The following is a 20589-nucleotide window of genomic DNA, read 5'->3' as shown; positions in this document are numbered from 1 at the left end:
AAAAGGCAGCCTTAGGGGAGGAGTGGCAAGGAGGAGAGCAGGAGGTCAAATTCACTGGAGGGAAGGAACACCCACCTTGTCCCAAAACCCGCTGTGGGGGGGCAGGGATTGACTAACCCTGCCCTACAACCTGAACTGGAGAGATGCTTTCAGTGGGGCCATGTGTGCATCAGATGGCAAGATGGGGTGGGGGCAACTCTGCCCCCTCTTGGGGAAAGGAAGGGGCTCTTCCTCTCCTTGGCCAATCAAGGCAGAATCCCAGGCAGGAGAGGCGACCAATGGGCCCTCCTCTCCAGCCCCCTCCTCAAAGGGCCCCTGAATTCAGGGGCTGCTTTTTGACGTCCCTCTGGGGTCTGCCCTGTCAACAGCCAAGGGCCTCCAGACAGTTCATCCAAAAGAAGTTTCCGGACTAAGGATCTGGCATCACGCCGACACGACGTGCGATCTCAGAGCTCCGAGATCGCAGTTGGCACTTTTGCCGCTGGACGGTCAATTTGGACCTAAACTGTCCCGAAGAGATGGTGACAGGGAAGAATATGTCTTGCTGATCTCAGGGACACCGCAAAGTCCCTGATTGATCCAAGAGAATCTCTTCTTGCCGGCGACATAAGCACAGCCCCAAGCTGCTGAAGTCGGGACAGCTCCGCAACGGGAGGAAAGCGGAAAGAGAAAGTGTGTTCATCTAAAAGACTGCCCAAAAAAAGATTGAAGCTAAACTAAACTGGTAAAGAAAAGAAAATAAGCGGCGAAATTAAGCATTATTGGACAGTGTGTTATTTCGCCCCCCCCCCAATGGATGGAAGTTTTGTAAACATTTTCTACTTTTTAAAGTGAAAGTATCGGTTTTTCTTCTATTTTTGTTCACCTATGGATTAAATCTTTTTCTTTATTTCTACAATATTGGTTGAGATGGATTTTTTTCTTTTTATTTTGTTTCATTTAAGAATTTTGTTTCTTCTAAACCTGAAACATAAATAAGATATAAAAGGAATATAAAGAGGGTAGTAACCTCAGAGGGAAAAGAAGTTACACTGCCACTTGGAGGTTGAGTCCTGGAAACATTGCTTTTTCTTTTTTCTCTTTGATCATTTTGACCTTGCACTTCAAAGGCTTCAGCTTGTTTATAGAGAGATAAGGAGAAGAGCATGGGTTGTTTATACAGATGCTCTTTGGATGCTCTTTGGTAGCTGGAAAGAAGTGAAAACAAAACCTTGTTTTTAAACTAGAGTGGCAGTGTTTACTAACTGGAAGGATAGCACGATACCAAAAAGAGACCATAACATTACAACAGATTATGTTTGAAATTCAAAAATTATTAGAAACAACAGAGGGAGTTGAGAAGAGATTGGAAAATATTGAAAATATAAATTGTAATGTGGTAAAACCTGGTGGAAAAATGGAAGATATCCAGCAAATGGGAAAAAAACCCAAGGGAAAAATGAACAAAGAGGCAAGATAATTGTGGATATTGACAGTGAACTGGGTGTGGTTGGAGATGGGAAGAGTGGAACATGGAAAGGGAAGATAGATGGAAAGGCGTTCTACTCCAGATCTCAATGTATAGAAGAAGAAAAAAGAGAAGAATTGATGGAGAGAAACTTTGACAAAAGTACTACTGATAACCAAAAATAAGCTGATTAAAGTCGCTGATGGAGGGTCTTGAGATTTTCCAAGATATGTAACAAGCAACAAGTTGCGAAGAGAAGTTCACACAAATTTGATGAAGGAAATAACCAGAAGACCAATTCCACAAATGACTAAAGAAATAGGACTACACTATTACTGGAAAGACACAGGTTGAGATATGAAAACTAATAACAAAACACAAGTTAAAGTTAGTTAAAATTAGAGCATTATGTTAAAAATGAAGTGATAATGGATAAAGTTAGATAAATAATTGATAATGATAACAATGTATACATATGTTATTGGTTTCATAAGAGGAAATTTGGTATAAATTTTAAATGGTGAAAAAAAGGGGAGAGAGTAAGATAAACTTAGTCAAACTATTGTTAAATAAATGACTGATAATGATAATAATGTAATATTTGTATCGACATGAAAAAGGGGAAATTGGATATAAATTGTAAACAGTGATTAAGAGGTGCAAAAATTTTGTTATCAAACATAATTAATTTTTATTTTGAATGTGTTTTAAACACATGTTGTCGGATGTTATTGAAAATATATAATGGAATGCCATTATGTAGTTTGTTTTAAACTTTAAAGGGATGTTAAAACAGCTATAGTCATATGAAGGAGGAGGTATGATGATAGTAATATATGTGAATATATCTGATGTAAAATATATAACTTGATATGAATCATAGGCAATGACGGTGGAAGGGATGTACGAAAGTTCTTTGTAACCAACTGACACACCTTTTACCATTTGTAATGGAAGATGTTTTTATGGGGTTTGTTGTGTCTTCTTTGTTTGTGTTTATTCAAAAATTAAAAATAAATAAAAAACAAAAAGAAAAGAAGTTTCCAAACCCCGAGGGGTCTCGGGGTCTCTTGCTGGACCTCTGGAGACTTCCGTGGCCGAAGACGGTTTCTCGTCTTAGCTCAGCTCCCTACTTGCCACACAGACGTAAGTTTGGGGTGCCAGGAAAATCGTTGAATAAAAGAAGGGAAACGGTGTCGCAGAGAAGCCAAGCGCAGGCAGGAGTTCTGCATGAGAATCTCGCCAAGGATCCAAGAGGAAGCAGATCTTTGGTGCTCCAGGTAAACGAGGGAAGAGGCTGCCCTGTCAGAGGCCCAGGAAGCTCTTCGGCCAGGGTTTCCACACACAAACCCAGTCTTTAGTATTCTAGGGAATTATTTTGTAGCACATCTACATAATTTCATGGAACTGCCATTCATCTTGCACCATATTCAGCTGCTTGACAAGCTTTCCCCAACCTGGTGCCCTCCTCACGTGCTGGACCAATTCATCGTCCCAGCCAGCGGGGTCCTTGATGTCCTGCACATCCGGGGGGAATCGGGTGGCCCAGGCTGAGAAGCTGCTTGCTCGTCCTTCATCCTTTGGGCAAGAGGTGGCTAGCAGGAGGGACCATCTGGATCACACACACAGACACACAGACGGTCTCCTCTTTCCCATCAGCCTTTTCCTTCCCCCCTCCACCTCCTCTTCAGAGCACCCCCTGCTGGGTTCCGCTCGGTTTGCTTTCGGTGCTTAAATTGGCCTCCAAAACGCTTCTTAGCACCAGGCCGTCCCAGCCGCCCGCAAGATTGGACGTGTGTGGCTGACTGGAGAGACCTCAGGGCTCGAATAGCCGGGGTGGGAAAACTGGCCAGGCGCCTGGCTGTCCTCCAGCTGTGCAAATCAGAGGCTCAATCTTCTCCTGATCGCACCCAGCCGAGCCCCCGAGGAGGAGCCCTGCCAGGGCCAGGGGAGGGACACAGGTGTAAAATAGCAAAAGCCACAGCAGAAGAATTCTGCAAGGGATGGAGCTATTCAAAATTCAGAGCACTTAAATAACATTTTACGACTGTTAATTAATTAGTCCTCACAACATCCTGGAAGGAAGTTCGGAATGATTCAACTGCCGCCTGGTCACTAAATGGAGCCGATCCCAAAGGCTCTCCTGGGGGGGGGAATTCACACAATTGGGTGGACTGCAGGGGGCCTCCTCAGGTGAGAAAAGGCTCTTTTCTACTGCTAATTAAGGCTGGGGAGAAAAGGGACCGTGTGTGTGTGTGTGTGTGTGTGTTTGCTTTCTTATCTTCTTCCCACCTTCGGCCCTTCCAGCTTCTTTTACTTCCTTCCAGGCGTCCTCTGCTGCTTCCGGATGCACAGACTTCCTTGAGGACAGGAGGCCCAAGGGAAGAGCTACAGGAGCTGCCTGGCTGGCCTGGAACTCGCTCCCTCACAGCCTGTGCTCCGTGCTACAGCCGGCCCTGCGGGTGCAGCTCAGACCTTGGGCGAGCTCCATCAGGAGTCGGGGAAGCAGCACCTCTTCCTCGGAGGAGGCTCCATGGAATCTGCTGGCGTGTGGCTGGGCTGCCAGCTGCCTTTCCTCCTGGATTTTGCAGGGCAGAGAAGGGATAAATGCCCGGGGCCGATCAGGGCTCCTGGCCCTGCCACTTCGGGACTGGCCCACAATCTGCCCAAGCCCAGCCTGGAGACCCTGGAGACCCCCGGGCGAAGGGCGGACCCCGAACTGCCCGGCGGCAGCTGAAACCAGAGCTAAGAGCTGGGATGTGGGCCAGGAGAAGCCCCTTTAGTTCAGGATCCAGAACTCAAGTGCTGGAGGGCATCTAGGAAATATAGGTAGTCCTCAACTTAGAAAACACTCAAAGTTGTGTCCTGCCTGGAAAAAAGGGAATTACGGCCCTGCTCTGAAATTGGAATGGTTGCCACCCTCCCTCCCTCCCTCCCCTCCCCAGGCCACATGGCTTCAGGGGCTGGGGTACAGGACTGCACTTATGGGTCACACGATCACGTGGCTGTGTCTTATGATATTTTTGGAAAACCACAACATTCCAAGCCACGGGTTTGCTTAGTGTCCATGGTCTTCATTTTATGGCCACCATGTTCACTTAATGTCCTCCACAAAAAAGGTTGCAATGTTACATGGCCAACTGGGTCGGTGACAAATGGCCTTAAGTTAAGGGCTGCCTGCGTGGGCCCTCACCAGCTGTCCAGCGTGGCCAAAGCCTCAAAGGCCACTGGATGCCAGCTATGAAGTAATGCCAGTGATGGAATCCGAACTATCAAGCACTTGAGCCTGGATCAAGGAGGATGAAAGGGAAATACTTGGAAACCACCATTCCTGCCCCTTTGGGGGACCTTCTGGGATCTGGCAGGAGGGGATTTCTCCCCCCCACACACACACACTGCCGTTCTTGGGAAGAGACGCCCGAGGGCCCCTTGTGCTAACAAGAGACACGGGCAGGAAGGGCACAGCTGGTACACGCCTGGCTTCCGCATCAGCGTCTGACTACCTAACCTCTGGTTGTCCCCACACTGGGCCCGGGTCTCTCTTTCAGGGGACGGTGGGGGCTCCTTCCTTCCCTCCGATCACCTCTTGGTTGGTGGTTCCCAGGGGCAGCGAGCCGTGCTTGTAGTCTTCCAGCAGCTGCATGGCTTCCTTCAGGCGGCTCTGAAAAGACAGCAAGCATCAGCCCCTCCCTGGAGGGCCAGGGAGGAACAAGGGGGGGAGAGCAGGGGCTGCGCTTGGGACCCCCCCCCGAGAAGAGGGGCACCAAGCAACCGCGAGCGAGGCTCGAAGCAGCTGGCAAGGCCTTGCCTGGACTCCCCTTCCAAGCAAGAGGAGGGAGGACACCTCGCCATACAGGCGGCCCCAGAGCGGCTGAGGAGTCCCTGCGGGGCAGCTGACGGGGCCGATGGTGAGGGAGGCAGATGTGGCCACTTGGCTTCTTCCTCGGCAATTGCTCTAAAGCGGGGGGGGGGGGTTTTCAAACTCGCAGCCTGAGGGCCACGCCCACCTCCCGGTTTAGCAAAGGGGGGAAAAGCTGTGATACATCCGTGAGGACGACGTGCCATGGCGAGTTTGACAGCCCTGCTCTCAAGGCTTCCCAAGTGCGCTTGGCCCTGCGAGTCCCTCAGGGGCCTCTGCCAGCCAGCCTCTTCCCAGATTCAGGGAGCCCCTCGGAAGCCCCAAGACCTTCTCTCCCCTCTGAGCTAGGGGTCCACCCCTCCGCCAGCCTCTCCACCAGCCCCACTTTCCTTGTAGGGCCCCGGGTGCTCTCTGAGCTGGGAGGTTTTCTCTCCGACGTTTCATCAGGCAACTAGCTAACATCCTCCGAGTGAACCCTACCCCCTCCTGGCACTGATGGCATTCTCTAGTTGGGCATCAAACGTCTGCAAGGAAACCACCCCGCCCAGAGAGCACCAGGGCCCCCCATTTCAGCCCTGAGCCCCAAAGATTCTCCCTTCTGGGTGCAAAGCCAGTGCGAGGGGAGACGGTGGTGGGGGGAGGAGTGAAGACGTTTGCCAGATCCAGAGAAGGGCAGCACCCAATGGCAGATACTGGACAAATGACCAGGTCCATCTCGTCAGCTGGACTTCCCCCAAAGGGTCAGGGACCCTGATTGCCACCAGGGACCCAGAGGCAGCTCCCAAGGGGGCAGCCCCAGAGGCGGGAGGGAGGGGTCACCCGAGGCCTGGAGGAGGAGAGCCAAGGCTGCCCACCGCCTGCTGGCTTGAGCCTCCAGAGCCAGGCTGGGGAACGGTAACCAAGCAGCCCAGAAACTGACCCATTTTCCTGTGAAAACACAGCCAAGCTCTGCTTAGCATTCCGGGGAGACTCTCCTCCTCCTCATTAGCATGTTTTCAGACACCCAAATGGTCCAGCTCCCGGCCTTCTCTGGGCTTCCCTCCGCTCCTCTGAATGGAGATCCAGAAAATGCATCAATGGGCCTTCTTGTCCTCTCCTGGTTACTATGACAACCTTGGCAGGCCCAGCTGGCCCCCCAGGACCAATGCCCCCCCCCCACCCCGAGCAGCACAAAATGGCCCAGGCTTCCTGAAAGCCTCTGGGCCCTCTTTTGGGGGGGCTGAGAGAGAAGCTTGTCCTGAGGGAAGATGCAGGAGTGCAAAGCTCTGAGCAAGGTGGGCCTGGATGCAGGCGGGGGGCTCCCATGGCCAGGAGGTGAGCCCCCCCCTCAACCTAGGACCAGGCCCAAGCAGAGGCGAAGGGGAATGCCCCCTGCCCTGCCCTAACCCTTCACTCCACTGCCTTCTTCCTTTGCTCCGGCTGCTGGAACCCCAATCCATAAGATTAGATAGATGACCTTTATTGTCCCTTTTTACCCCTGTGGGCACCCTGGCACCCATTAAAAATGAGATTCCGCTGCCTGCTCTCAAAAGTGGACACACGCAGGGCACACGCAACACAACACACACACTGATGTTGCAAGAGACGCCCCCCCCAAAGGTTTGTAGCGCCTGGTTCTGACGGTCTGACTGCTCCCCCCTCCCCCCCATCCTGTGATGGCATTTCAGGATGAGATGGGCAGCTGTCTGCAGCCCCCCCCACCCTCCCCCAAAACGGCATTTGCACCTGGGCCCTGCCAGAACGCCCCACAGCGGACGAGGGTTTGCGACCGCCCCCAAAGGGTCCATCATGGGCTGACCCACTTCACAACGGCCAGGCTCCATTATGGTTGTAAGTGGAGGACGTACCATCTGCAATAACAACCTCCCCAAAACCAAAGCCCGAAGGCCGTCGTAGAGGGAAGCGGCCCTTTCAATCCTCTGCCAGCCACTTGGACCCCTTCTTGGGGGGAGGGTACACCCCCCCCATCCCCACCCCACCCCCTGGCAGCCTGCCAGTTCCCCCGAACTCCCCAATCCCCCTGCTGTGCGTTAGTAGCAAATGTCGCATGGACTAAATTAGCTTCACAGAAAAACCTGCCGAATCCTTCAGATGGTCCCACACAGTTTCATTACAAGCAATTAAGAGCCTAATTTTAAGCACCGAAGTCTCACACCTGCCAGGAAGGAGGAGGAGGAGGAGGAGGAGGAGGCGGCAGATCCTCTCCGCACACACGCAGGGACTCGGCTCCAGAAGGGGGCCTGGAAAGAGGTTGGCATGGAAGAGGGAGCTCTAGCGGCAGCCGATCTGTGGGGAAGAGGTTGAGGCCACCAGCTCATCCGGGACAGGAGTGCGTTGATCCTGTGCCTTTTGTCGCTGTGGCATCAGCTACACGCAATTCTTTTTGCAAGGTTCAGCTCTCATGTCCGCAATGAAAGAAGCCATTAAAATGCCAGAAACCGCAAAAGGTTTAAGGGTCTCCTGTCTGGCTGGCGAGAAAGGCTTTCTCTCCGAGCTTTGGCCAAGAGGAGGAGGAGGAAGCGCCAGCAGTCCGGCTGCGATTCCCTCAAACACCTACCCAGCAGCTTCCCTCCAAGGAGACCCTCCAGGCCCCCAGGACTCTGCAGGGAGAGCCACGGAAGAGCCGGCTTTAGTGGCATTTCCACGCTTCTCTAGTATGGGGAGGTGAGGGGGGGGAACTTGGCATTTTCTCCTTCACAGATTAATCACTCTAGAACAGTGTTTCTCAACCTTGGCGACTTTCAGTCCTTTGGACTTCAACTCCCAGAATTCCCCCAGCCAGCTATGCTGGCTGGGGGATTCTGGGAGTTGAAGTCCACAGGACTGAAAGTCGCCAAGGTTGAGAAACACTGCTCTAGAAGATCCGTCTTTGGGCTTCCTGGATGCTCACCACTTAGTCATCAGTGATGGAAGGGGGGGGGGCACGTGGTGGGGAGGGGGAGCATACCTGGACCGCATCCAGTGTGTAAGTGCAGCTTTGGATTAAGAGATCCATTGCAAAACCCGGTGGCGTCTTCCTATCTGCCCCAGGAAGGTATACTGGGTCTCCTGCCTGAGCAGGGGGTTGGACTAGAAGACCTCCAAGGTCCCTCCCAGCTGGTTGTCTGATTGATGATCGCCCCCCCCCCATCCTTTGCTTGGGAAGAAGGCAGAGGGACAAGCGGTGGGACGGATCTTCCTTTCTTGAAAAAGACTTTTTTATTCTGCCTTCTATTATTTTTATAAATAACTCAGGGCAGCAAACATGTAGTCCTTGATTTATAGCAGTGCATTTAGTGAGTGTTTGAAGTTACAACAGCCCTGAATGATCGTTTTTCACACTTACGACCAAAGCAGCATCTCCAATGGTTACGTGATCAAAATTTGCACAACCGAGTCGTATTTATGAGGGTCACAGTGTCCCAGAGTCATGTGATCCCCTTTTGCGACCTTCCAACAAGCAAAGTCAATGGGGAAGCCAGACTCACTTAACATCCGGGTTACTTAACATCTGCAGCGATTCACTTAACAACCGTGGCAAGAAAGGTCGTAAAATGGGAGAAACTCACAACAATTGTCTCACTTAGCAACTGACATTTGAGACTCAACTGCAATCTTAAGTCGAGGAGCACTTGCATTCACAACTCTTGTGAGGTGGGCCGGGCTGAGAGGCAGGGACTGGACCCTCCATCCCCACTTTGCCGTTGTTAAACAGGACGTCGAACATGGAAACCTTTCAGCTCTGCCTGAGGTTTTCAGCCCAGCCTGCGAACAGCCCACAGGCTCCATCCTGGCTTCTTTGCCCATCTGCCACCCTGGTCCGGCTGCCGGCATGAATCACGCCTGAATCACAGGGGCTTCTTCCCACCAGGGTGCGGGCGGGGATGAAGCGAGCCCTGCGCACAGATGCTCCCGGTCGGCTCTGCCAGCCTGAAGGGCCGCTAGGCTCAGGCTACCTCCAGGAGTCCTCGTCTTACAACCACTAGCTTAGCGGGTGTCCAAAGCGACATTTAGACCGGGATAAACTGATTCAGTCCTCACCTTCACCAACTGTCCCCACCAACTGTCACACGGTCTAATTTTGGGTACCTGGAAACTGGCCTGTATTTGCCACGGTTGCAGCGTCACTGTCTTTCAGACAAGCAAAGTCAGTGGGGGAAGCTGGGCTCACTTAGCAACCGTCTGATTTGCTTAACAACAGTGGCAAAACAATTCTGGGAGTTGAAGTCCAGAGGTCGTAAAGAGGCCACAAAGCAGTTGTAAAAGGAGGAAGGGAGGAGGGAGGGAGGTTGACTTAACCTCCAGGCAGTCAGGATTGAACTCCTGGCTGCGGGCAGAGTTTGCCTGCCATCCCGCACTCTAACCACTGCACCATCACAGCCCTTTTGTGATCTTCTTTTATGGCCTTCTGACAAGCAAAGTCAGTGGAAAAGTCAGATTCATTTAACAACCATGTTACTAAAGGAACAAGTGCAGTAATTCACATAACAACTGCGGCAAGAAAGGTTGTAAAATGAAGCAAAACTCCCATAACAATTGTTTTGTTTAGCAATAAAAATGCTGGGCTCAATTGTGGTCGAAAGATGATGATTACGTGCAGCCCCTCTTTTCCCAACACTCAAAAACAGGGTTTCCCTCTCTTTCTTTCTTTCTTTCTTTCTTTCTTTCTTTCTTTCTTTCTTTCTTTCTTTCTTTCTTTCTTTCTTTCTTTCTTCTTTCTTTCCAGTGGAGGAAGGGATAAAGCCACTCTCTCTCCGGTCACATTTTCTGCCTGGTGTGCAGATAATGGATCTTACCTGCTCCAGGTGTGGACCTGCACACCTGTTAACAGTGCACCCTTTTCCGAACAGTCGCTGCTTTCACCCTCGGAAATTGAAATATTAACAGTTCAATGGAGAAAGAGGAAAGAATAAAACTACAGCTAAAGGTTTACTCTTTCCAGAAATTCCAAGATCAAATCCTGTTCGGTGGGGGCCTCCTTCATTCCCCCTTTTTACTGCTCTAAACAATTATTTCTATCTGCCACAAGGCTTGCGTAATTCTATATTACCTTTCCTCTGTACTGAAAACGATGACAAGTGTGATCCTGACAACTACCTGCCAATTCATCTTTTATCTAAATTTAGTAAACTATATGCTAGATTTCTACTTTATAAATGGATGGATGGAGTGCAACTGGAAGTGGGGCGGGGGGGGGGGGATCTACCTTTTGAACTCTCCAGAACAGCGTTTTTTCAACCTTGGAGATTTTAAGATGTGTGAACTTCAACTCCCAGAATTCCCTACATTTCCATCCATTAATTGTTGTTCTGCCTTCAGGCGCCCTGGAGAATTGGCTGACCCCTTCCTTCCTCAGTTTAAATTTAAATAACAGAGTTGGAAGAGGATCTTGGGGTAATCCAGCCCCCTGCTCAAGCAGGAGACCCTGGATAAATAGCTGCCTGATCCCTTATCGAAAGCTCCAGTGATGGAGCACGGACACCTTCTGGAGCGGAGTCCTTCCCCTGGTTAATAGTTCTCACTGTCAGGAAATTTCCCCTTAGTTTTCTAGGTTGCTCCTCTCCTTGATCAGTTTCCATCCGTTGCCTCTCCTTGTCCTGCCCTCGGGGGGCTTTGCAGAATAGGTCAACCCTTTCTTCAGTTTAAATTTTAAGTCAATTTAAATGTCCCTATTGTAATTGGGTAATGGAATTGTGTGTCATTACATAAGTAAACAAAAGACATTTACACACTTTTGGGTAAGTTATCCAGGTTTAGGAAATGTTGCCCTATACCAGTGGTTCCCAAACTTGGCAACTTTAAGACTTGTGGACTTTAACTCCCAGAATTCTCCAGCCAGCTCTGCTCAAATCAAAAGCTCTGCTGGCTGGAGAATTCTGGGAGTTGAAGTCCACAAATCTTAAAGTTGCCAAGTTTGGGAACCACTGCCCTATAGAGCATCTTGAAGTTAATGGCCCTAAAACTGAGTTTTTAGTATTCTCCAGAAAGCGTTTCAGAGCTCCAGCCAGTTATAAGAACAGTGGGAGACGGACGGATCCAGTCTTCAAGGTACTTAAGGGCCCATTTTCAACTTTCTGCCTGCTGGACAAACGAAGATCGAGGGAGCTTAAGCTGAGAACTCGGAGCATTCCTGGCGATTATGAAATGTGTGAAGCAACATGCGTAACAACCAGGCCCAAGAAGCAATTAAACTATTTAGATTTCTGGTTTAACGCTGCCTGTTGCTCGGTCCTGCTTTCCCACAGGCTTCAAAGCCACCCAATTAAAACCCTCAAAATCCACCAAGTGAATCCCTGAAGCAACTCCGGGGGCTCCCAAAGACCAGGATTCAGCCGGCGTTTCCTCCCAGGGCTCATCAGGGACTTTGGCCTCTGGCCAGAGCGGGTCCCTCGAGGGGCTTCCTTGCTGCCCTGGAGCTTGTTAGACGGGGGGGTGTTTCTCCCCCAGGGAGAAATTAATCTTGGTTTGGCTTTTCTCTTCTGGCAACCTCCACCCGCAGCCTTAATAAGACATGTGCAAATGTCAGCAAAACATGTGGGACATCTAAACGGACGGGGGCAGGATTTCCCATGTCTGCTATACTGCAGGTCCTGCCACAATTATTGGGACCATCCCAGATTACTTTTTGAATGTTTGACCTGTTTGACAAAAGATGGTTTTTGAGTTAAAACGCTTGAGTTAACATGAATTATGTTTGTTGACTGTGGAAGAGATGCACAAAAATCTATTTATAACCAACTGATACACTTTCCATAGCATGTAAAGAAAAATGTTGTATTTGTTTTAAATTAAAAAATTTTAATAAAAAAAAAGATGTTTTTTTTCCCCCGGCCAAAATTATGGGCTCCCATTAGGATACGGAATGACCCCAGACTGCCTGTCCTTGCCCAATTTTAACTTGTGTAGGTTTTGACATGGAGAGAGACTCTGGATCACGTGGGCTGCTAAAGTGCCCAACTGTCAAAACATTAATCTTTTCTTACACTCCGGGTGTCACCGTTCTCTTTTCCAGTGACTAATTTCTAGATGCCTCCAAGCAGATTGCCCAATTCTTATCAGGATTAAGACCTACCCTCATTCCATCCCTTCCTTCCGTTCTTGTCTTTTATCTCTCTGTCCAAGTCAGGGGTGGGGAAACTGGGGCCTTTCGTGGCAATGGCCCAATTGGGATGTGTGGGGCAGCGGGGGGGGGGGGGGGGCTGGAAAGATGAGGGGCACCAGGGCTGTGGGTGGGTATTGCTGGGGCTTAATCCCTAGTGGGTCTGGTTGTCCTCTGTGGTGACAGGATGCCCCCTTCGGCTGGAGCGTTGTGGCTCTCTCCCTCTAACAGCCACACGCACTATAGATAACGACCCTCCCCAGCTACTCACCTGCTCTGCCCTCCCATTCTGTGTCCTTAATTCTCTTTTTCCATCCCTCTTGCACACTTGCACACAAGCACACACGTACACACCCATTGGGGGGGGGATGGGATCTCTGGCTATGTCACACTTTTCATCAGGGACTGTGAGGTGTAAGAAATTAATGGGGATAAATAAGTGCAGAGAAGGAACTGATAATGGAGGACAGGAATTAAGTGTGCTTTGTGGGGGGGGGGGTGTAATTAACTTCTTGCCCTCCTTAAAGTATGATAGTAATCAGGTCCAAATATACTTATGCATATATTAGTAGGTGACCATCATTAGACATCTAATCCTTGCACAAAATGTTGATGTAGCTAATTATTTGGCAGGCATGGCACACACCTAACCAGAGATATTTCACCATTCCCCGTCCCTAATCCATTTCATGCCAAACCAGAGAAAATGCATCAAACTACTTAACAATATGGATACTCCCAAGTGCTAGTGGCCGAGTGAGCAGTGGAATTCCCCATCAGTTCCCCCACCCCTCCCACCAGGGGCCCTGCAGCAGCTCCCTCCAGGGAGACAATGAGGTCTCCCAGGGCACCGGAGGGGATGGGGGACGCAGAGGGCCACTGGCTCTGGCGTGGACAAGGCCACGCGGCCCAACCCAGGTTCCCCCTGAAGGCCTGGGTCAGACATGGAAGCCATCTTTTGGGGGTGTTACTTGGGACCCTGACCCCCTGGTTCCTTCGAGGGGACCCTCAAGTTCCAGAACCCTTTTTGAATGAGCCCCCCCCCAATCAAGAGCCAAGGCCGGCACGAAGCGGCAGGCAGAGAGACCCATCAAGGGGCAGGTCGCTCGGGCGGTGGGGTGACTCCTTCGGCCAGTCCCTTGGGACATGCTTGTCCAGGGGAAACGTGCCACCTTCTCCTGCCCACAGGAGCAGGTAAGACTAAGCTGGGCTTAGCAGGAGTTGGCGATCAGGGCTGCCTTCCAGGGAGAACATCGGCTGCAGCGCCCCCCCCCCCCCCCGGCTGCTGCTTCCTTAGACACAAGGGAGTTAATTCAAAGTGAAAACCAATCTCATTATTATTATTTTTTATTAAATTTATTTGCTCCCAGCGACTCTGGGCAGCCCATGATGGGTTTGAGAAGGGGGCCTGAGGGGGTTGGGGGTGCTGCTGTCCGTGGAGGGTAGGAGGTCTGCCCCACCACCCCTCAGGCAGCAGCAAAGCAGGAAGGAGGGGAGGAGACCCCCAGCCATGGGGTCCCTCAGTCCCCCCCTTAAAAGGGAGCATTCTGGGAGGGAAGGCCCCCCCAAGGAAGAGATGGGAGCCCCCATGCCCAGTCAGAGCAGCTCCACCCATTCCAGGAGGCGGGGAAAGCTCATCTCTCCAGCCCCAGCCCTGGGGGGCTGCGAGGAACAAGGCCGGCCTGAAGCATTGCAAGGGAACCGGATGACGGACGGCTGGGAAGGGAGGAGGGGCGGAGGGGAGCAGTCAGCAAGACCAGGCGGAGAATCCCAGGGCAGAAAAGGCCACTTGCCGTCCTTCAGACTCTGCCAGAATCCGCACGGAGAGCGCTCAGCTGGTCCAGGAAGGCCCCCAGCCCCCAGCTGAAGCATTAAACTGGATCCGTGATGGGAGCGGGACTTTCTGCAAAGGAAACCGCCAAGGAAGCCGGGGGGGGGGGGAGTTTGAGGGGGGGGGCAGAGAACTTACCCTTGTGACGAAGAGTGTGCGGGGGTCAATGATGTCCAGGAAGTGTCTCAACCGGCCATAGAAGGAGCCCTGGGGGGAGGCAGAAGCAGCCGCATCAGGGCCAGAGAACTGCCCATCCACTAGGCCTCCCTCTCCCCTCCCCCCCGGCCAAGCAGCCTCCCTCCCTCTGACCCAGGGGCCCCCGGCAGTCCCCCTGCCTCTTCTCCAAGGCCCCCTGTGGCCCTCATGGAAGAGCCCAGCCCCCCAAAGCCCTCGCGATTCTTCATGCCAAAAGGCTCCCCGGCCCCCTCCTCACTGCTGGGGCCATAAATGCAGGTGCTGTTTGGGGCCAAGCTTCATCCCCCCGGGTGACTGCTGGCCCAGGGCTCCTGGGATGTCTGGGGCAACGCCCCAGGGCCCCCCGGCATGGGGGATGTGGCTCCCTAAGATTCCTTTTTGTTACAGAAGCCGAGTTTGGCTCAGGGGCCACACTGGGGACGCCGCTACCGCTCAAAGCCAGGATATTGGGGGACCGTAAGCCCCCACTTTTGAGTCCGAACCGCCAGACCATTGTAAACAGCCGTGGCCTCAGTCAAGACCCGGGCACTGCCAGGCACAGGACCACAGAGGTTGGCGCTTCAGAAGGGAAGCAGGGATCCTCTCCACCCAGCACAGTGGATCTCCCCCTCCCCTTCAGGGGCAGCCTGAGCAATGGTGGCCCTTCGATGGAGACCTCAAGAATCCCACCCTCCTCCAGCAGTGGCACAGCAGCAGGCGAGGGGCCCCGGGGTTCCTGGCCATGGAGCTACCCCCGCTATGCCTCCTGGAGCAGGATCCGGCCACTCCGAGGGGAGCGTCCGACTGGCCAAGTCTGCTCCACTCGGGGGGGGGACCCTCCCAGACAGGGTTCCCCCCTTTCTATTGGAACCTCTGGCAGCAGAAATGCTCTTCCAGCCATGGAAATCAGCCCTTCTTGTGCTTGGAGGCTGAGGCAGGGGCGCCCCAGGTGGCCCCACCCAACAGGCCCTCGTTAGGGGCTCCTCAGGGGCTCCCTGGTGTGAGAGCTGCTCCGGAGGGGCCATCCTAATTCACACCGGCAGTGCCAACAGACGTTGCACCCCCTGCGCATCACACAACCCTGGCCTTCTGGGAGCCTTGCTGGGGGGGCCCTGTGAGTGGAGCCCTTCCACCAGTCCTCCCTGCAGGGACCTCCGCCCACCCCGAGACCCCCGTCCTGGGAGTGCTCCATGCCCGGCTCTTGCTAGAAGAGCGTCCTCACAAACCCAGGCAGGTGCCCATCCCGGGCACTTCAAAGCAGCCATTCACAGCCGCCCCTAATGAAGTGGGCAGAGAGGAATCCGCCCCTCCCACCCCCATCCCAAAGAGTTTGAAGAAAAACTCTTGTTAATCAGCCCTGGAAAAAAATTTAATTGGTGCAGAACTGCTTCTCCCTCTCACATGGCTTGGCTCACTCACAAAAGAACAAAACTAATTAAGCAAATCTTTTCATAAAATAAATTAGTTCTGGGCAGAGACACAGCGGAAAACAAAGCAGCTGCTCTCCTTAGCTAAGCGAACCAGACAGCTGGCCCGGCCCCCCTCGCCTGGGCCACGCCCGCCACGCCGGCAGAGGGTCTCAGAACCGGCTCCGTGGACCCAGACCGTGGATCCTCGGAGAAGGAACATCACTGCCAGCAAGAGACGGCCACCGTCTTCAGGGCTTCCGACTCCCAGCAGTTGCCAGGGGGCTCAAAGCCTCCCTCAGCTGCCTCTCTGGCCTCCCCCAGGCCTCTTGCTTGCCCACCCTGGCCAAAGCTGTGTCCTGCTTGCTTCTTGCCCAGGATGGCAGCCTCTTTCTCACACACTGGGCTGAGCTGAGGCCCCTGAGGCTTTGACTCCCAACCCAGAGTCTCCAGAGGGGCTTGGAATTGTTCTCCTGGACGGTCATTTGCCTGAACCTGACCGGAAGGAAGGTTGTGGCTGAGGTTAGGTCAGCTCAGTCTGCCCCAGGGGGCTCCTGCGTGGGCCCCTGGAAGGCCACCTTTCCCATGGCATCCTACAAGGACTGGGTGCAGCCTCCTTGGGTCCTTTTAGCAAGGAATCCTCTGTCATCACAATGTGCCTCCAGTCCTTGTGGTCCCCGTGTCTTCTACAATCCCCCACAGCGTGGTCTGCCCTCCGTTCTCTGCCAGAGAGGAAGGGTGGGTGGGATGCTCCTCTTCTCCCTGATCTTCTTTGTCCTCCTAGGACACATCCAGGGCGCCCCCCCCCCCATCTGCCCCAATGCATCCCACAGATTCCCAGGGTGGCTCAAGGTCTTCTAGTCCAACCCCATGACTAGGGCAAGGATCCTCAGATCACTCCGGAAAAGAATCATTTTTTTCTCCCTGGGCCTCTGGCTTTTCCTATTTCTTGCTGCTAAATAGCCCTTTTTAAAAGGGGGGCAATATTCAAGTCTGTCGAGAGTCCTTTGAAGGTTGAGCCATCTTCTGAGATGCTTCCGAATTTCTACCAGCTTGTGGCCATCTGCAAATTTGATGAGCATCTCATTGACAAACCCACCCACCCATTTAAGATCTAAGAAGGCTGAGGAAGAAGAGAGGCAGGACAGAGCTGTAAGATGTCCCATTGAATACCTGCCCCCAGGTGGACACAGGCCCATGAAGGACCAAGTGTTGGGTATGGATGTTCAACCAACGGCAACTCCATCTGGTGGAACAGCCCACTCTCTCCTATTGGAAGAAGGATGGGGCAATAGGCCGTTTTATCAAAGGACCAAAGCTTTGGTGAAGTCTTGCAAACCCAATGCCTTCTGGTAGGATTGGTGTTAAGCCAATTGGTCTACAGTCTCCTGAGCCCCCTTTTCTAAAGCATGAGGTCTTCTCCATTCTTCTGGTGTTTCCTATGGACCCCCAGCATTGTCAAATACTATAGAGAGCACCCTTGCTGCTTCCTTCCACAGCCTAGGACCGTCTGCGTCCTTAATCGCCACATCTGCTTCCTTCTTTGTTGTTCATCACTCATGCTGACCTTTGGCTTCCCTGACTCCATCTGGGCAGATTCGGGTTATTTGCTGATGTTCTGTTTTCTCTATGTGCCCCTTTCCGTTGGTTAAACTTCTGCCTTTCTCCAGTCCACCAGAGAGCTTTTGGTGCAACCACGGTGGCCTCATCGGGAAGGTCTCCCACTGGATTTCTCTTTGGAATTGATTGGGTTTGGGCTCCAGTTATCTCGTTTTTCAGGTTTCCCAACTCTCCCCAACTGTTTTCCCCCTAAGGACCTTCATCCATGGAATTCTTCCTGCTTTGCTCTCCATTAGTTGGGATCCTCTCTCTTGAAATCTAAAGCAGCAATCCGCAGCATGTTCTCTCTGCCTGGGAAGTGGTGGACCCCCCCCCCTCCTCAAGTCCTTCCCTCCCCCCCATAAAGACACAAACTCCACTGCAGCAGGTCACAGGCGGCTGTTCCCTGCTTGGCTGGGGTATCTGGAGCCTTCCCTGCTCCTCTGCTCCCTAAATTTCCATGCACCCTCTAACTCTGTTTGTTCCCTCCGGGGAACTCCCCAAAGCTGCTTCCCTCCTTCAGCAGAGGAGGAAGCAGCACAGGCTCCCCCGGGGGCCCTCCCGAGAGTTCAAGGTCTGGAGGAAACACCCAGGTAAGGCTTTCTTTATCACCTGGGCAGGTTGAGGCAATTCTGCACTGATGAGCAAAGTCCAAGATTTAGTGATATTTATGGAGGCTGAACTTTGAATACAACCGTGGCAAATAAACTGCTGTGGGCCAGAAGACACGGGGCATCCCTTCCAATGAAGAGGAGCTGCGGCCAACCGAGGCCAGGGGCCCAGAGCAGAGGCAGCCAATCCTCCTGCAGAGGCTCAGAAAGGCAGACATTCCCCAGTGCCAGATCAAACTCCGCCCCCCCAAAGCAGCAGGGGATCTTCGCTCCCGAAAGGCTGGCACTGCCAGGCAGGAAGACCCCGGCAGGCCCTTTGTCAGTGGGCAGAGGAGGAGGAGGGCTCCCTTTGGGGGAAATTGCCCCCCTCCTTCCAAAGGACTCGGCTGCCCCCGAAGCAAGCGGGGGGGGGAGTCCTCGGGGGAGGGCGGCTTCCTCCCTGCAAAGGCGGAGAGCGGTTCGGGACCGGGAGGGAAGCCGGCCGCTTTGCCTCCCTCGGGCAACAGCGCTTCCCAGCCCTTCTGTAGCCCGCGGAGGGAGTCCCCTCGAAGGTGCCCAGAGATGCAACCCCCGGCCTGGCTTTGGGCAGCGCGGCTCAGCGCTGGAGCCCCAGAGGTGCCGCTTCCCCAATACCCGGCTGGGGCCGAAGAGCTGCCGCCCCCTCCCCCCTCGGGGCCAGCCTGCGCCCTCCGCCGCCGCCCTGCTGGGGCAGAGGGGGGGCTCCAACGGGAGTCGGGCAGCCCTGAGCCCCCTCCCGCAGGGGACGCTTCCCGCAGCCCTGGCGCAGCTGGCCCAGTTCCGCCGCACCCCTCCCCCGCCTCCTTCCCGCAGCCAGACTCGAACTCGCCACCTGCGGAGAAGCCCCGCCCCTGGAGAAAGCAACTGCCAATCAAAAGTCCTCCTGGCATCCACAAAAGGGCGGGAATTCCAGAAGGCAAAGCGACAGCGGCAGCGCCCAATCAGCGGGCGGCAGGGGGGCGGGAGCCGCTCTTCCCCGGCAGCGGAGCCCCCGGGCGAGGGACGCGAAGAGCCCACCCGCCAGGCGCCCCCTGCCCGATGCCGGCGCGCGCAGCCCCGCAGCCCACCTGCTCGAAGCGGGGCTTCCCCAGCTGGAAGGCCGGGCACCCCGCGCTCTCCGCCATCCCCGCTCGCCGCCACTTTCGCGTGAGAAGTGCTCTTCGCAGCCTGGCTCCGCCCCCGGCCGCGCCGCCCGCCCCCGATTGGCTGAAGCGCACCGCAGCTCCCGCGGAGCCTTCTGGGGCGCGTAGTTCCCTCTGGCGGCGCCGGACGGTCGCGGCCCCGCCCCCTCCGAGACAGGGGAGGCCTGGGAAGCGTAGTCCTCCGCGCCGACCGTCCGCAGCCTTCCCCAAGGAGGAGCCCCGCGGGCTGCCTCAGAGGTGGGAACTCTGGCGCCTTGATAACTTGCGGTCTTTCTGTAAGTCCCAGAACTCCTGAGCCAGCATGTCCCCGAGTCATAAAGGTTCCCCATTTCCCCAGCCCTGCAAAGATCAACCAGCAGGGGATACTGGGAATTGAAGTCGCCCTCTCTTATTTAAAAATTGAAAGAAATTGAAGACTGCTACTAATATAAAGTAAGGAAGAAAAAGCAAAATGTGCATGAAAAGAAAAACACTTTAAAAATAATAATAAAGTGGCTTCTGATATTCTTCATATCACATTTAACCTCTCTAAAGTCCCTTCTGTTAATTCCATGGACTGCAAGGCCATCCAACCGGCCAGTCCTAGAGGAGGTCAACCCTGGCTGCTCTTTAGAAGGTCCTAAATCCTGAAGAGGAAACTCAAAGACTTTGGCCACCTGATGAGAAGGAAGAAGGACTCCCTGGAGAAGAGCCTCATGCTGGGAACGATGGAGGGCAGAAGAAGAAGAAGAAGGGGACGGCAGAGAAGGAGGGGGCTGGATGGAGTCACCGAAGCAGCCGGCATGAGCTTCAATGGACTCCAGAGGATGGGGGAGGACAGGAAGGCCGGGAGGAACCTGGTCCATGGGGTTGTGATGGGTCAGACACAACTTCACTATTCACAACAACAAAGTTGCTTATTGCTCTTGTTCCATAATGTATCCTAAGCCCCTAAACTCTAAATCACAAGTCCTTTTTTTTTTCATTTTTACGCAAAAAGTCCGTAAATAACACTTCTTCTCTAATCAAAGAAGCCAGTTTGGAGGGCAGTGTCAGATCTTCCCATCTATTATCTTCCGTGACTCATTTCTAACCACGTGTCCACCAATCCTAGAATTCCTGGTTTCAATTTAATGTAGACCTTTTGTATCAACATTCTGTATTCCAGGTATGTATCATCCGGTGTTTTCTTAGGTTTTCTACGAAGCCACCAAGCATGATACAATGTTCCTTCAATTTCCTATTTCTAACCTAAACACGCACTGCCCTCATGCGTTCTGTATCATCTCTCTGGCAGACCTTTGAGGAGGGGGCTGGACCCCTGAAGGAAAACCCCACCCCACCTGCAAAGCCTGGCCGGGGGGGGGGGGGGCAGCAGGGGGACCAGGCAGCCAACCAGGGGAGAAGCTCCCCCTACCCTGCCTGGCTCTGCCCTCCAAGCTTGG

General features: G+C 53.3%; 1 protein-coding gene across 2 annotated transcripts in view; it reads right to left on the bottom strand.

Moving 5' to 3' along the window:
- The window catches only part of SFXN5 (sideroflexin 5), a 49506-nt gene extending 30298 nt beyond the window's left edge, over nucleotides 1-19208 (bottom strand). The window contains exons 1-3 of one of the 2 annotated variants that reach the window (XM_032223753.1): nucleotides 19091-19208; nucleotides 14354-14422; nucleotides 5031-5108 (exon numbers count right to left, since the gene is read on the bottom strand). In XM_032223753.1, coding sequence (XP_032079644.1) covers nucleotides 5031-5108; nucleotides 14354-14422; nucleotides 19091-19147 — 204 coding nt within the window. In that variant the 5' untranslated portion in view covers nucleotides 19148-19208. The other variant, XM_032223754.1, reaches the window with a different exon arrangement.
- Between the last annotated feature and the right edge of the window lie 1381 nt (nucleotides 19209-20589).

This window comes from Thamnophis elegans, chromosome 9 (assembly GCF_009769535.1).
Source record: "Thamnophis elegans isolate rThaEle1 chromosome 9, rThaEle1.pri, whole genome shotgun sequence".
Lineage (NCBI taxonomy): Eukaryota > Metazoa > Chordata > Lepidosauria > Squamata > Colubridae > Thamnophis > Thamnophis elegans.
The sequence above is the reverse complement of the archived record's forward strand: the minus strand, read 5'-3'. Positions and strand labels throughout refer to the sequence as shown.